The sequence below is a fragment of the Thermobia domestica genome, unplaced genomic scaffold, assembly GCF_964235325.1.
Source record: "Thermobia domestica unplaced genomic scaffold, izTheDome1.hap1.1 HAP1_SCAFFOLD_240, whole genome shotgun sequence".
NCBI lineage: Eukaryota > Metazoa > Arthropoda > Insecta > Zygentoma > Lepismatidae > Thermobia > Thermobia domestica.
In genome coordinates this window covers 1-17,436 of record NW_027655959.1, presented here as the reverse complement: position 1 = coordinate 17,436, position 17,436 = coordinate 1, and the positions used below count along the sequence as shown (strand labels likewise).

At 37.1% G+C, this 17,436-nt stretch overlaps 1 protein-coding gene across 2 annotated transcripts; it reads right to left on the bottom strand.

Annotated features, from left to right (window-relative positions):
• Positions 1-1,963: 1,963 nt before the first annotated feature.
• On the bottom strand, positions 1,964-17,436 carry LOC145676604 (uncharacterized). 2 transcript variants are annotated; one of them, XM_081747440.1, is made up of 7 exons: positions 17,326-17,436; positions 14,669-14,820; positions 11,724-11,957; positions 10,354-10,768; positions 7,941-8,125; positions 5,212-5,377; positions 1,964-3,613 (listed from the first exon to the last, which is right to left on the bottom strand). In XM_081747440.1, exons 4-7 carry the CDS (start codon positions 10,613-10,615, stop codon positions 3,123-3,125), a joined length of 1,104 nt encoding a protein of 367 aa, XP_081603566.1. In that variant the 5' UTR covers positions 10,616-10,768; positions 11,724-11,957; positions 14,669-14,820; positions 17,326-17,436; the 3' UTR covers positions 1,964-3,122. The 2 variants fall into 2 exon arrangements, with proteins under 2 accessions (XP_081603566.1, XP_081603567.1); XM_081747441.1 differs by lacking the exon at positions 11,724-11,957.

Below are 17,436 nucleotides of genomic sequence, written 5' to 3'. Positions count from 1 at the left end.
GACCCCCTTGGTTCGTATTGTGAAACAATCTCCTCTGGCCCCCACCAACCCCCAAGTAATACCACGAGAACTATGAATGTGACACTAACATCTGCCATTTTCTACTACTTTTTACATATGCCGGTAAAAATCCCTATAATCCTCTGGTTCCAATTTTGAAAAAAACAATGCCTGTGGTCCGCAGCCGATATGGGCTGTATTTGGAAGTCAACGCCTGTGGAAGTATCACCATTCATCTCAGCGACAGCGAAAACTATGGATTTGACACTAATATCGGTCACTTTCCATTAGTTTTACATGTCTCGCAATTCCCCACCCCCGGTGACTCCCGGCCCGCATACAATGGTGCCTAAATTTGAAAATCATCGCTAATGAAAGTATCACCATTGATCTCAGCCACCGCGAAAACTACGGATTTGACATCGGTCATTGTGGATTATTTTTACCTGTCTCGTGATCCCCTTCATAATGCCCCCGTTTCTTATCTGATGTCGCCCCCGTCTAAATGTGAAAGTAAACGCGGTCTTGAGTTTCACCAATGAGCTCAGCTACCCCGAAAACTATGAATTTGACATTAATATCGGTCATTTTCGATTATTTTTTTACATGTCTCGGAATTCCCCCCTCTGGTGACCCAAGGCCCGCATACAACGGTGGATGAATTTGAAAGTCATCGCTAATGGTAGTGCCACCATTGATATCAGCAACCGCGAAAACTATGGATTTGACACTAATATCGGTCATTTTGGATTACTTGTACGTTACGGTATCCCCCCCCTATTGACCCACGGCCCGTAGCAGAATACGGTGAATTTGGAAGTTAATGCGATCGGAGTTTCACCATTGATCTCAGCGACCGCGAAAACTATGAAATCGACACTGATATCGGTCATTTTCTACTACTTTTACATGCCCCGGTAAACGCCCCCTGAGACCCCCTGGTTCGAATTTTTTCGAAAAAGCTTTGCCTTGGTGTGGGACCTGGACCAAGGTATCTTTGACAAAAATTTGGTAACTCTCGGTCGACTTGTCTGGTCCCCAGGCCGGTCCCGGTAAACGTCTCCTGGAGACCCCATAGTAAGGAATTAAAAAAAAAAACTCTTCGTCTTGGTCTGGGGCCTAGACCAAGCTACCCGTGACCAAATTTTGAAAAGTTTCGGTCCACTCGTCTCGTCCACAGGCCGCACAAAGATAGACACACAGACACACGAACAAACTATTTTATTTATATTAGAAAGGTCAGATCCGCCGTTATTGTATTAGTGCGATGCTTGAGCGATTGATCGTAGAAATTCAAACTCCGATGAGTGATAATTTTATAGGCTTGTTTTATTACAAGTTGAAACTCTTTAGTCAGTAGAGAAGAGGGCGTGAATCATGGGTCAGAGTTGATGACAATGGGTTTTGGCGGGTCTGTGGGTCACAGTGGGTAAGAGTGATTTATGGTGGGTTGTGGGTCAGAGTGGGTCACGGTGGGTCGTGGGTCACGGTGGGTCGTGGGTCACGACGGGTGGTGAGTCAATTGGTCGTGGCTAAAGTTTTCATTGCCCCACGCCCTCTCTGAACTACAGTGTTGAAAATTAATCAGTGAAAATCAATTGCAATTGATCAATCAATTGAAAGTAATTGCTGTGGAAATCAATTGCAATTGAATCAATTGCCAATTAATTTCAATTGCAATTGAATTACAGAATTCAATTGCAATTACTTTCCACTGCAATTACTTTCAATCAATTGATCAATTGCAATTGATTCTCCTTTTTTAATGGCCAACTGCAATTAACAATTAACCATTACTTATTTCAATTGTTAATTGCAATTAACAATTAAATTTACAGATTAATTGTTAATTGTTAATTCAATTGAAATTTGCCCAACACTGCTTCATACAACATACTTTGCATCTGCTGTTTGCTACAAGTACAGATTCTACAGTAATAATTTGCCACAAAGTTCTCCACAAAACCCAATATGCCATTTAAGGCTAAATTATCGCCACATAAACACACAACATGAAACTTAATAGCTCCGCTGAAAACATCGGTGGCCACTGATACACCCGTATGGTTTAATTCATTGAGTATTTCAATTATTTTTTGGAAAACTATGTTGTTTCCAAATTTGTTCCTGTCAGATGAATGGAACAATGCGAGAAGGAAAATGTGATTCAAAAGGGAAGCGTAGTGAGTGGGGAGACAGGGCAACGACAAGTAAATTGCACCTAATTTATGAATAGTAGCATGACTACCAAGAGGATTCCCAATCTCAAAATCGTCGAAATACAGTATCATGGGAAGGTGAAGGTAATTTTCTTCACTTGTGTTCAGTACATCTTTCCAAATTTTCGCCTGCACAATGTTTTCTAAACAGATTGCATCATTTTCTAAATACTTTAAATATTGTAAGGTTTCAAATAAGACTTTATTAATTGAAAAAAATTTTTGAAGAACAACATTGATAGGTATAAGCTGCATTGTACAAGGTATAGACACAAAACCGACACCATCTCCTGAACGTTTGGACTCCATACGTTGCCCAATTGTAATTTCTATGGGAGCAATGTACGTTTCCAAACGTTCAAAGAATTGAAGACGTTTATATTCTGAACGAAGATCCGTTACACATGCAGCATGTGATGACAACACTTTTTCGAAGCATTCTTGAATGTATCTTGGAACATTATCTCTACCAACCATATTATAAAATTCGGTTTCAAGAATATTTTTTGAGGCATGTAAAAAATTATTCAAGTTTTCCACAATGAACTGAATTCTAGAACGAGGAATAAGTGGCATTGCATGCAGTGATGATACAAATTGTGCTATAGCGTTTTCTTTGGTTATTTCATGAACAAAATCTTGCGTGGGTGTAGAAGGGGTATCAGAAAGTACAATACTTAGGTTTGATTGGGAATCAATGACTGATGGGGACGAAGTACATGTTGAATGGACTCTAAGTGTCTTTTAAGAGTAACTCCCGATGAAAAGAGGCGAAAGCACCTTCTTTCACCGCAACGGAAATCCCTCGTACCAGTAGTTAACTTCCTGCAGTAAATTCTCATGTGCTTTATTAAGTTAGATACTACAGGGAATTTCTTCGCACATCCGTAACACGTATACCTTTTATGTAATAGTTAAGAGGCAAAGATCCGCTAGTAAGTTCCTCACTGCTTGATTTATACGATCGAATTTTGTTTCTATGTTGTAAAATCCTCTCTGTATGACGAGCCAAATATCTGATGCTTCTTCTGGGTATTGAGCACCAACGGACTGAAAAATTTTGAAAGCAACATCTACAGCTTGGATTACACTGTGCATGGAATAATATGTGTTATCCACTACAACATACACTCCCTTCACTTCCGTAAGATTGTCACCAACAAATAACACAAGGGGCTGGAAAAACCGTCCAAGACGTTGGAGTTTGTTCCTTCGGGATTCAACGCACACCTGTACGTCATCTCCTGATGCAACTTGAGTTATGAATCCATCTCTTATTTCTGAGCGCGATGGTTTCCATGTTGTAAATCCTCTCTTCCGTCTGCAGGGCGGAATTCCAATTATGTAAGGAATTAACAAAAGGGCCACTAGACTCCTTGAGTCAGGATCTTGATCTGAAAAGAACAACAGTAGTTATAATCGGGTCGTTCAGTGTGAAAGTAAACTAGAGCTAAATTATAATCGACACTTCTGAGTATTTCAGTTACCGGTAACTGACAAACATTGGTGATAACTAAGAGGGAACTAATTGAAAGAATTAAATAAAATCACTATTGAATGATGCGAAGAATAATTTCAGAAATACGAAGATAAGCGACCAGCCGATATTTACTGATAACACCAGTCATAGTAAAGAAAAATTACACGCTATTATGGTTGGATGTCGAAACATTTTCTCATTCTATTTTTTACCTACTATGACTAATATGGTTTTATTATTCAATGATTTCAAGCCAAGAGTTCCAATGAGTTATCTTAACACTTAATTAACAACTAGCTTCAAAATATATACCAGTGTATTGTTTAGGTCGAACTAAATCCTAGTATTATTTGACAATATTCCTTAGTCTATGAACATGTATGTGAAACTAAGCTATTTTATTGTAAAAGTGAAGGTTCACTAGTTTTCTGTTTAATTTCAGTTCTCAGTCTCTTGATTGCATTACGAATTCAGCACATGCTAAATAGCTCATTATGAACATATGTCATCCCTAGTTTTAGCTTCTAAAATCCATTCAATATCCAAGTTAGTACTTTCTAAATATATATAATTGTCCTTATTTTCTACTCTGCTGATCATGATCGTAAGTTTTCATATATGTTTTATTTACATTTTTGTTTAATGTTACACGGTAATGTTCATTAGGGTAAAAGACAGAACGACGGTAAACTAAAGTGAATGTTAAACTAAACTTTTTTGTGTGCTCTCACTGGGAATTGAACTCGAGACCACGTGCATCAAAGACGCACACACTAGTCACTAGATCAACGGAGAGGCTCTCGCCAAATGGCTTTGTGGTGAACAGTGTGCGTGAGTTTTCTCGACTTCTTAAACAATTTTACCATTTTGTTCACCACCATTAGCACAGTCTCCTTTAGCCTTGGTGCATAACGTCGAAGCCAATATCAACAGTACTGCTTCAATCAACGAAATTTCATCTGGCATCCAAAGCCTTCCTTAGAATAGAAATAATGTGACAACGAATTTAATATAAGTTCCGTAATACAACAGAACGATTAAACAAATGCCATACAAATATGGAGCAGAAACATAAGTGTACATGATAAGGAATAATAACTTTCGCATTTTGTTTTAATTTAAGATGAAACTTCATTCCTTTTCAAAGAATGATAGTTACTGGTCTAGTTGGAAAACTAGTTTATACCGCTGTGGGCCTACCAGTACCTTACCCACTCTGTCTAAGAGAGGAATAATTTTTAAACTCTTGTAAAGTACCCAGAAACAAATATATTTCGTGCTTAGGGAGCCTTTCATGGAAGCCTTTGAACAAAAATAAATAAATAAAAATAAATAAAAATAAATAAAAATAAAAAATACAAAATATTACCTACTTGTGATATGACCCACTTAAGCTGTATTAGAAATATGTAGTGTTAGGACAGAGTGGGTCCAGGTAACATGATTGTCTATGCTCGAAACGCAACTTTCAGAGATACTTCAAAATTCAAAGTAAAATTGAATTTGCATTACCTCTAATTTGTCCTATGTAATTTGAAATTTGATGCTTTAATTCTGGATCCCTGGAAGTCTTTATGCGTTCTTCAGCGATATTGATTATTCTATCTCGTACTGCCACTATAGTACTGAAGAAACAGTTGTCCTTCTCTGGATAGAGGTACGAAAAATCGTGTAACAGCTGAAAAGAAAATTGTAAACATTAAAACACCAATGGAGCAAAAAAAAAAAAAAAAAAAGTACATATGTTCAACCAACAGCGATACATACACGTACCAGTTGGACAGTCTTACGATTAATTTTTGCAGCTATTTCACAAATATTTTTGTTTATTATTGTTAATCAATATGAGATTGAAGGTAATATTTTGCAAGAAATTAATACTGTAAGAAATCCACCCACAGGTGCAATGTTGTAAGCCACAAACTTACCCGGGGATCAAACTAAGAACCCATGCACGAGAGTTAAGTACTACTGAGCCACCTAACCTAGCAACAAAACAAGTTTTAGTCTCAAGACCTGTAAAGTATTACAATCATTGAACATCTTAAAACTATTTTATTTACCTTGATTTGCAATGACTTAATGCACTGACTATGGTTTAATTCACTTATTTCATATGTAATTAGCATAATATTTTCTATCGTTTTATGGTTTTATTGTATTCTATAGGTTTATATTCGTATCATTGAATTACACGACCAAGAGTTGTATTATTGATTTTAGTTCTAAGCACGTTATTAAAGATTATTATTATTATTATTAAAAAAATTGAGTCACACATTTATAAATTATTTATGTCAATTAAAATGTATTAAAATATATTATGGCACAAGTACATGGATTTTAGTTCTGTGTGTATGAAGTTATACTTCAGAACACATAAAATAAATATACTTTTGTTATAATAAGTTAATAAATAATTCTAGTTATACCTCCAATGTGACATTTGTGTCTGTTTCACTGGTTCGTGGAGGAATAGTTGTTAATGCAAGTCATTTCTTCATTGAATGGTTGAAGTCTCCTTTTTTGACGCTTTAATTTCAGGCTACGTCTAAAACTACAACTCTCACAAATACAATGGAATTGGAAATGAACTCTAAGTAATTTCAGTAGAGAAGAATGTTTCAAATTTCACTAATAGCTGAGAGAGGTTATTTTCATAATATCCTTGCAGGAAGCATTAGCAACGTTACGGATATTGTAAATGGGTTCTTGGCCTCTGTGATAATTTGACTACCTTATCACTAAATTCCGGAACACTTTGCGAAAGACATAGTATTACAGTCATGCAAGTTGTTTTAATCCAACAACTTTCGAAAAAAAATTACAGGAAATTAAATACTGTACAAGTATATGAGGAAGCATCAACAAGTTCGTACAATCACCTAGAATGACGAACAACAACCCCCCTTGGACATGCATTTTATAGTTACGTCCACGTATGTGAACCATGAACATGGACTAGTTACAACTTTTTCCAGATAAACCTCTGAATGTGCGATGATTGGCAAGCTTGAAGCATGAAGCGTCATTAAATTCCTCCATCTGCAGGGGAAATCACGAAAGTAGATTCATGAAGAGAAGTCTGAGGATGAAACCCCATCCTATGAAAGGATCCAAGTGGAAACCAATTCCAAACTTACAAATGACCACCGCGGACGTCTGTAGATCTGGAAGAATCTTTCATGAATGATGTCGCCTTGATAGAGAAAGTTGAGATAATGGAAGACAGGAGGATTACCATTGAAAATGTTCTGTGTGCATAGATATGGATATGGGTCTACCTGAAATAATACTCACAACCAGCTGCATTTTCAGGAAGTGTCAATACGATGAGTGCCACGACTGCTCATTCCAGAAGGGATCGCGACGACGCTGCAAAGAAATGTTGCATCGCTGTGAGATGAAGAGGACCTTCTAGGCAGACTAATGACAACTGACGAACGCTAGGTTTATTTTTATGATCCATAAGCAAAGGAAATGAGCAAACAATGGAAACACCCCTCCTTCCAACCCTTAAAAAGACAACACAGAAGTCGGCCGCCAAAGTGATGCTTTTAGTTTTCTGAGACTGAAGGGGTCATCACGAAGATTACCTACGACAGAAACTAACTATTACCTATTATTCCCATCTCCTGACTAAGTCACGAGAGGAATTGAAGAAACGTCGTGGAGTGGCCACACAAGGGGTTCTACTGTTGGCAGACAATGTACGAGCTCGTGTCCATGAAGGCAGTGGAATTAGGATATGAAAGGTTGACCCACCAAAGTGACCTTTCTCTTCTCACAAATGAAGCATCCACTCAGAGAATGTTATTTTGACAGTAGGAAAGACGTTATTTCTGAGGAACTATGGTTTCAAAGCCAAACTGCAGACTTTTACAAAACAGGCTTACGGAAAGTGCAGAACCGCTGGCAAAAATGTGTCGCTAGGCACAGTGACTATGTAGAAAGGTACTAATACCATCCTTGTTGCAGTTCTCCTGAGAACTTTGACACCCCCTCGGCACGCAGAAACAGGGATAAAGAGTTCAATAATGTCTTACAATAGGTAAACGTTTACGTGACAGTTTTCACCTTGACAAGGCACATTGGTGTGCCGCGACACACTAGTTGCTGAACACTGCTCTAGAAGAATTTAGAATCGTACAATCATCGTATTTTGATAAACATCTTAAATGCTGAGAGTTGGGGACACCCAATATTGATTAATTTCTCATATATAAACGTACAACACTTACTAATTGAAATCCTTGAGGTTGTTTTAGAGCAGGATATTTGTTAAAATAGTCCACGACAGTTCCTGCACCATCTTCGACTTCCCGCATGCGATTGAGGACTGTGTCGTTCCAATTTATTTCAACTAGTGCCCATGGATCGATACTGTTCTGAAGCCACTGAACTTTTTCATCCACAATTGGCTCATCTAGAAAAGAAAATACACAGTATAAATGACTAAAATATAAAGATAAGGAACTGTACGGTCTACTGGAGTTGACTTTGGTATTTCAAATATTTCCAGTATTCTGACCGAAAAATGTTTAGAAAACTATGGTGAACCAAAACAACGTGAGTGCCACATACGACTGTATGCTATGGTATTGAATGGCCTGTAAAATGTTACACAAGCAGTCTTCTGTATGCTAATAGAAAAATCAAACTAGTGGACTAAAACAACAACCAGAAGAGTTTTCTGGACCTTTTTTTCCACTCAGAATGCCTTTCAATCCACTTTTTTGGTGTGTTGGTCCTCCACTCCTCACAGCAAACTTTTCTCAGCTAGTTCACCGTATTACATATTTTTACAGTCTCATTACATTTGTACAGAAACAGTCAAGACCAACTAATTACAAATATCAGAGTAACGTGTTTAATGTTCACATTTAGGTGTGCTACTGTCTTGATACTGCAAAAATATTACATGAACGTAACTATATATAAAATTTCTATATACTAACTATATACTATTTGCTTTCTCGAACTAGCTAGGTTTCTGATTAGGTTACCAGTTATCTCTATCACTACCTACACCCAGATGAAGGGGCTGCCATCTTGAAGCGTCTCAAAAGGAATTTTCCAATATTACACAATTTTCAATATATTTTCAGTATTTTCGTTATCGATATAAATTTCCAGTTGCTTTCCAGTATTGCAAGTATCAGTTAACACCCTGTATACTGTAGCTCGAAACCTGAAGAGGCCGCAGTGGCTCAGGGGTAGAGCATTCATCTTCTGTGCGTGAGTCCCAAGTTCAACCAAGCTCGCGCCTAGTGGGCTTTGTGTTGAACAAACACTGAAGAGTTCTCCAGCTTCCTGCCACTTTCTTCACTTCATTTCATTCATTCTTATTAGTGCAGTCTCTCTTAGCCTATGACAACTGTGGAACGTAAAAAAAAGATTTCTGTTTTGAAGATTGCAGCCAAAAACTGAGCTGAACAACGAATTCTCTCAACCATCCGAAAAGCCTCATTAAACATCTTAGTACTACTAATTAAGCAGACGTTTATATCAGTTATGTCAAGTTTACAGAAAAGTACTGAAGTTAACATGTTTTCTATCAGGTATGCCGCAAAGCCCAGCGGCATATTATGTTGTACCTCTAAACAATGAACAGGGAAAAACCTATAGCACAAGTGAAGAACTAATCGATACTACTAACTACGTTCTAAATCCTGCCATTTAAATTATAAAAATGATTTTAGTCATTAACACAATGTTTATTGTGTGTGCTGTTATGCTAAAAAACACCATTTCTTACTTTCGAAAAATATTGTTTTTCCTGTAATTGATTAGTAGTGATTAGTTAAAAGTGTAAAGCGAAATCCAGTAACTATTTATTGATCGAGTGATCCATATCTAGTCATATTTTCAGGTAGAGTGACATGCAAAGTTAGATGCCAAATCCGCCTGACATTGCTATTACAAGTTTATCAATCACTGATTAGAGCTGAATTTTAATAAAGCATATTTCCCTACACCTGTAGATAATACGAAGTTTTAAAACTAATTTTATCGCACATCATTAGTTTAGATACGCCAGTAAAAGTAGTTTATGCAATAATTCACCTGAGTAGGCTTCACGGTATAAAAACCAGTAATACTGTACAGTACCCGTGGGTAAGAAGTTTGCGTACGTGCCTCTGGCGTGGGAAATCCGGGTTCGATTTCTGGCGGAAGTTCGGATCCTACTTTAAACTGTAGGTCCAAGTCTCATATAGCCCCGCAGCTTAACGGTACGCTAAACTAAAATAAAACCAAACAGCTCCAACTATACCTGGTTTGCACGTTCTATGATTTATCATAGAAGTCATTTATTCTTTAATATTTTAATGATTGGTGTAATATCATTAAGTACTCACTGCATGCAATTTAATAACATTTAGAATAAGTTCGCGTTTCTAATGTCTTGTTACCATGGGAAGATAATAGCTTAGTCATTTCGTTCAGTATGTATTCGTTGACAGAAAATAAGAGTATGTAAATCTAGTACCCAAAACCCATGCCCTTTTAAACTACAAGCTCTGTATGAGCCCTTTCCAGGACTAATTATTATTTGTCATTATATACTTGCTTTCATGTAACAAATTACTTTACATACTATCTAAACTACATACTAGCATGAAACGAAAGCTAGTAAATGTAAGATCTATATACCTTCATTTTCTTCCTCTACTGTTAGTACTGAAGATAAATTCGAAGACGTAGAACGCCTTGATGGACAACTCTGAGGTGAGGTGGGATCTTTTAACTCCCGAAGTTTCCTTCTCCGTGTAATGTAAGCTTCGTATAATATTCCGCTAGCATTTCTCTTCGTCTGATATCGTGTTGCAGGTAGCGACGCTGTATAATAAAGAGATGCAGCTTCCTTAGGAAATAGGTCTACAATTTGCTTTGCCAAGGTTGTGAAGTCAAACATCTGGATTTTTCTGTATGGGTTTTCAAAAAGGATGTGCTTAATCAAAAGCCGTCCTACTTCTTTTCGTTGACTTCCGCGCAACAATCCATTGTTTTGTGTTGATGAATTTATTATTGCCTTTCCATCAAGTGTTTCGTTCAGAACATTAAAGACCTGAAACAAAAGATCCGAAAACATTTTCAGTGTGCACTCAGTGGATGTGCTTAAGGAAACAAAGTATTTGAGATTAAATAGACAATATGTTCATTTCTTCATATACAGTATGAGAACAGGAAGGTCGTCCTGTTCTTTCCTAATCTCAAGACCACAGACCTTTCTAGCACTTATTATTATTATTATTATTATTATTATTATTATTATTATTATTATTATTATTATTATTATTATTATTATTATTTGTTTTTAGCAATGTATCGTCTTTTTCCCTTCAAATGGTGAAGCAACATTTGCACAGAAGGAATGTCTTGACATCCTTCCTCTGTTTTTTCTGTATTTTAAGACGACAGAATGGCAAGATGGTGCACTGCTAAGTTACATGGTTGCTACTCTCAATTTTTCTACTGATCGTGGTCATATGTGGCACCAATTGAGTGATGCCATTGGGGAGAAGTATGAATGAAATGAACTATGAGTCGTAACATTCACTTGTAAACTCATTACGTTACCTGAAACAAACCCCAGATATCAAGAATATGTATATGAAGGGAGGAAGCAAGTCTCAGAAAATGTCCTAGATACGAAAGCTGTACATTTAAAAAATAAATAAAAGAAGTTAAATGCTCGGCATTGGTAAGTGTAATTTATAAGTGTAGAGTGAGGGTAAATAATAGTATACAAAGACAAACCTTTGATAGGATAATGTAACTAAAGTGAACATAATATGAGTGAAGAATGTGGAGGGACACACCATAAACTTACATAATATAAATGAAAAGCATAAAGAATTTAATTACCATTAGTAAAAGTATGAATTAAAATGTGTATCCCAATATCCATTTACTTTTGAAACTTGTAACAGATTTTTTGTTTATCCAATCCTATTTACTATGATAAATATAGCAACAATAAGCAAAATAGTAAGGGAAATATCGATGGTATTGATACTTACATATAAAGGGTCAAAAGGCTTCCAACAATTTCCATATATCTGGGATTGACTTCCATCTAAATTGGAGGGGGCTTTATTTACACCCTCGTTATGTCCTTCTGCTTCGTAAGTATCTTCAATTTGTCGTCTTTCTACAAGGTCGTTGTCTGTTGCACTTTTAGCTCCTGTAGCTCTTAGAACAGCATCAGATATATCCACTAAGCAGTCTCCATCATTATAGGAATGAACAGAAACCTTAAGGAAATTAAACATTTCCATGTTCAATAACAGATCTACGTTAATGAAAAGATTTCATTTATTATTGATTATACTTCAGGTACACACAACTTCAACTCTGATCTTAACATCATACAAGCAACCTAACATTACCTATACAAAACCCTTAGATGTGGGCCTCAGTTCACAATACGCTGCCTGAAGCTGCTGTGACCAGTAACCAGACGAGAAACCTCAGTGTCGTCTGGAATTAAAGTTTCCCTTTATTTCCGAAAATGAACTGAAATCTAAGTTTTACGTCCCACGATTATGCCGGCTAGACTAAAGGAGACTGATGAGAGATGAGTGAAATGGTGGAATGAAGAAGTTGGGAGGAAACTATAGAACCCCGAGAAAACACACGAGCACGATGTTTGTCCACGACAAAGTCCACACGGCGCGAGCTGGGATCGAACCAGGGTCCTCAAGCACCGGAGGTGAACGCTCTACCACTGAGCCACCGCGCCCCCTTTATTTCTGAGATCCGGGAAGCTGCTGTGACTGCCCCAGTTACCTATCGCCTCTGATTACTTATCCATTAATTTGTATGATTTAGTTTAATTTGATTTTGTTTCCAGTTTAGCGTCTCTTTCAGCAGCGAGGTTATATGAGATGTGGACCTACATCTTAACATGGAATCTGAACCACATACGCTCCTGTCGTTACATCGTCAGTGTGCACAGAAAAACAGAACAAAACTATTTCCTACGGCTTTCATTGATGAAAATAGCAGTCAAATGACTATCTTTATTTTTCTTTTATTGTCTTGCATGGCGGTGTGGACAATCTTACTGATGGTGGATAATAGGGATATTAATAACTGTCCACCCAGAGCGAAGTGTAAATGACGTATATGAAAAATCTAGATTCCGTTTAAGGAAATTATACAAATGTAAGGTATGTTGCAAAATTATGCAGAAGATGCAAACATGTTATGTAACTTTAGAAAACTTATGTCATGGATGGAATACACGATATGTAGAGATGGACAAGGAGAATATATATACAGATAGTTCACTCATTTCACGGCTAGGCAAACTGAAAAAAACAGCCAAAATACGATAATGACTATAGCAAAATGAAACGAACGCAATACAAATGCCAGTTCTATGAGCAATTGCGTAACACCATCTTGAACACCCGATCAAACATGCTGTCTAGCAGCGTTACATCAATTTGATTTCATGCAGCGATGATGGCATCCTGCAATTCGCAAACACTGTTGTACTGGGTACCGTTGGCGTATACTGAGCGACACATTTCCCATAGGTTATCCATCGCTTTTATGTCTGTGGAATTGGAAGGCCAAGCAAGGACAATCACGTCTTTCTCACGAAACCAATCCCTGGTGGTTCCAGCAACGTGGGCAGTAGCATTGTCCTGTTGGAAGATCCACTCGGGACCAGCAATTCGCGCGACAAATGGCAACAAATTGTCTGCAAGTACTGTTTGGTACGTGGTTGATGTCAGAATTTTAGAATATGCGAAGTTTGTAGTACCATAATAACCAAAGTCCTCCCATATTACAGACTCATCCGTACTGTCGCTTAGAGAACATTTGTTCCTCCTTCCGCAGTAGTACAGTCAGCCATCGGAACAACCCAAATTACATTTATTTTTGTCACTGAAGATGACACGACGCCAATTCTGCTTCCAGGTCACATGTGTTTTGGTCCAGACCAGCAGTCGCTCCTTGTGATGCACCGTGGGTCGTGGCTGACGCTTGTGTTTCTTATATCAGAGATGATTGCAGCATTTCACAGCTCTTGATAGGGCAGATTTATGTACATGAATGTTAGGGTCTCTTGCCAACTGTGTAAGAGATATTCCACCACAACTTAGCTTTCAAACAACTTGTCTTTCCTGTTGTGGAGTTAGTGTATGCGGCCTTCCTGATTAGTTCCTTACTCCATACCGCATCCCAAGTTTAAGAAAATTGTTCACGACACAAGCAGTCCGTCCACTTCGACATGCAATTTCATTAACATACCTTCTTTATATGCCACTATTTGCCCCTTTTCGCACTCAGACAATACTTTGTTACGGTCCATTACGCTTCTTACTCGCCACCTCACACAAGCGTCCTCGTCGTAGCACTCACTACCTTAACTTCTATCACTCGTTTGCTAAACATCTCGCATTCTCGTCCAACGCCCTCTATGTTCCGTAGCAGCGACCAAACTACGTGATATGCTAAACATGTCTGCGTTCGTATCATTTTACAACATTTCTCTTGGGCTATTATTCATTTTCGTTTCGCCCTGTCGTCTATACGTATCTATTCCTGCAATACCTGTTTTCGTGTAACAAATACAACAGTGTCACTTATTATACCTCTCATTTTCAGTTTCCTTTATGATCATATAATAAGACGATATCTTGTACGGATCGTGTCATTTTGCAACGCACCTTACAATATACAAAATATAAATCTAAAGATGGTATAAGATTTAATCCTAATTACTATTGTTAGTATCATTGAAATTATAATTATATAGTACTAATATTACGTCAACTTAGTATACTGACCATAGATCCGGTTGTTAAACTATTTGAATGGCTCCACTGTGCAAAAGTTTGAGAAAGCTTAAACTAAGTCTAAATGGCTGTTAAGATGTTATTTAAAGTGTTAGGTCCTCTTTTCAAGTAAAATTGCTAACGTTTTTCAATCACTTATTCAAAATACATACACTTCCCACCGAAGAGTTATCAGTAGCATTCGATGGGTTAACCCACGCCTTCCACTTCTCCCGAAACTTAGCTCTCAATCCAACAAGGGGTATCAACTGATTCAAATCACTTTCTGTTAACAGCCGCAAAGCGGGTACATCGACGAGATTTTCTATTTAAAAAAATGAAATTAAATTTACATTTAGTCATACATACAATCAAAACAAACTAAAGTACACACACACACACATCTATTTATCTTTTATATATATATATATATATATATATATATATATATATATATATATATATATATATATATCGGGTGTTCTAAAAATAGAGCCCACGGAACACAGAGCATTACTCTACAAGTCAAAGTAAAGCACAAAATATATATATTTGTATACTTTTGGAGTTATCGTCTGGAGTCACACATTGCACTATGTGCCAACGTCGCAAATAAAAAAAAAACTAATTAGATCTATCCAGGGGCGGATCCAGGGGGCGATCGCCCCCCCCCCCAGAAGAGGAAAATTTCTTATTTTATATATATAAATAAAAATCATCCCAAAGTTTGGAGCCCTTAAAAGTAGCAGTATGACAATCCACCGCCCTCCTCAGAAGTCGGTCCTGGATCCGCCCCTGGATCTATCAATCTATCAAATAGTTATATCGATTCTTTCCAGATGGCAGCTAAAGTCGATATTGACACTAGTATCACTTATTAGTGTAGTAATCGATTCAACTGCTTGTATTCATAGTGTAATGCTAATGGCTCCAAGTTAATCTGCGACGTTGCCACATTGTGAAATTTTGATCCCCATAGCGGCTGAAGGAGGCCCCGCAGGGCATTTCATCATACAACATTTTCGCTTTATTTTGATCTGTAGGAGAGTGATCTGTGGTCCGTTGGCGCCATGTTTAGAACACCCGAGATCTTATATTACATATATATATATATATATATATATATATATATATATATATATATATATATATATATATATATATATAACCTTCTTTTGATACTGTTATTGCTATTTCACTTTTTTGAACATTCAGTTTGTTTCCTGCAAGTTCAAAACAATTTGTAATTTATCTTTAGATATTACCTACAAGTTAATAGCGCAGAACATGTTTAGTAATATACTCACAAGCAGCAAAATTAATCCTGTTCATTTAATCACAAAAATAACCAATATAAAGGACGAATAGAAAACTGGAAGCAAGGTACCAGTGAGCAGAAAATTAGTTTTTTTTTTTTTTTGGTATAACGTTCCAAGATTGTGCTCTTTAGACTAAAGGAGGCGGATGATTAATTGTAAAGTCAAAGTAGTGAATGATCAAGGAGTGAATTATTGTGAAATAAAATTATTTGCTTTCCCAACAAAAATAGATTCTACATTGCCCACGTACACTAAAGGGAAACGCACTGGCCAGTAGACCAGAACGGGGGGTGTGGTTCAGTGAATATTGACATTATTCCTACGAATTCCTCAGTATTTGACATTCCTACGAATACAGCGTTTTGTGCACAACAATTGTCCCGGAACTCATATAAAGCGTATCACTTTTATTAGGGTGTCTGCATGCAACGATTTGATTGTTTAACTTCATTGGCGTAGTCCTTAAAGTAAAATGTATGAACATTTATGTTAATAGGATACAATGATGCATTCTATTTCAGAAAGAAAATAGCCAAATATTAAAAGCGGAAAGGCAAAAAAAGGTTAATCCAAGTCGGAGTAAACGAAACTAACGCTCTATGACGTAACATGGGAATCCTGAAATTCTTCACACCACACTTTCAACAATTTTAAAACAAATATATAAGGTACCATCTCTACTTCTAATTTACATGTTAAAAATTAAACAAAAATCAAAAATTCACAATACTCTACATAAATCCGGAAAACCCTCATGCTACACATGCGCACTGAAAATGCTCTGAAGCAATGACAAATGAGGTGTACGTGAGTGGTTTATGCTTACGCCACCACCACAGAAAACACGTATCATACATTAATATTACGTCAATCAACTGCAATAAAAAAATCTCATTACACAAGATAGGTTAGTTTGCAGTTTAGCATCCCTTTCAGCACAGACGGCATATGAGACGAACTTAACTGCTTAACGTCAGATCCTAACCATAAGACTTTCCACCGATAATTGAACTCAGGTCTTCTACAGCTAAGGTGCGGGCACTAATAGTATGGTGACGAGGAAGTTATACACAAGCGTGTTAACTCTACAATACCAATCAAAACCAGCCGTACTGTAAGTATGCGCTATCTGAAGATCAAACGTTTAGTGGAGCAGAAGAAATAATACAAATATATTATGTAAAGCAGGGCAAAGAGTTTTCTGGCCGTTTCTGATTTGTTAGTTGTATATTTCTTCGAGACATCTGGAACAAAGTTATAAAGAAACACCACTCAAAGTAATAGAACACAAAGAACCATTGTGGTTTCAGACTGCTTAAACTATCATTTATTAACACCATAACTAATTAATGTTGAATATCTTCACAAGAGTAAGTTCACAAAAGAGACTAATAAAACGTAAGATTATCAGTTTAACGTCTCACAGTTATACCAGGTAGGCTAAAGAAAACTGACGCTGACAACAAATGAAATAGTGAAAAAGAAAGTGGGAGGAAACTGAGAAAACCTACTCAAATGATGTTTGTCCAACACAAAGCCCACTTGACGTGAGCTGGGATCAAGCCAAGAATCCAAGCGTCAGAGAGCGCTCTACTACAGCTCCGCGGCACCCAAAACTGAAA

Bases quoted from the DNA above. Each gene is read 5' to 3' on its own strand.
- LOC145676604 (XM_081747440.1), bottom strand. From the start codon at position 10,615: ATGTTTGACTTCACAACCTTGGCAAAGCAAATTGTAGACCTATTTCCT. The intron at 5,378-7,940 runs GTAAGTGTTGTA...TTTTCTTTTCAG, and splicing joins AACCTCAAGGATTTCAATTA to CTGTTACACGATTTTTCGTA. The intron at 3,614-5,211 runs GTAATGCAAATT...TGTTCTTTTCAG, and splicing joins TTACATAGGACAAATTAGAG to ATCAAGATCCTGACTCAAGG.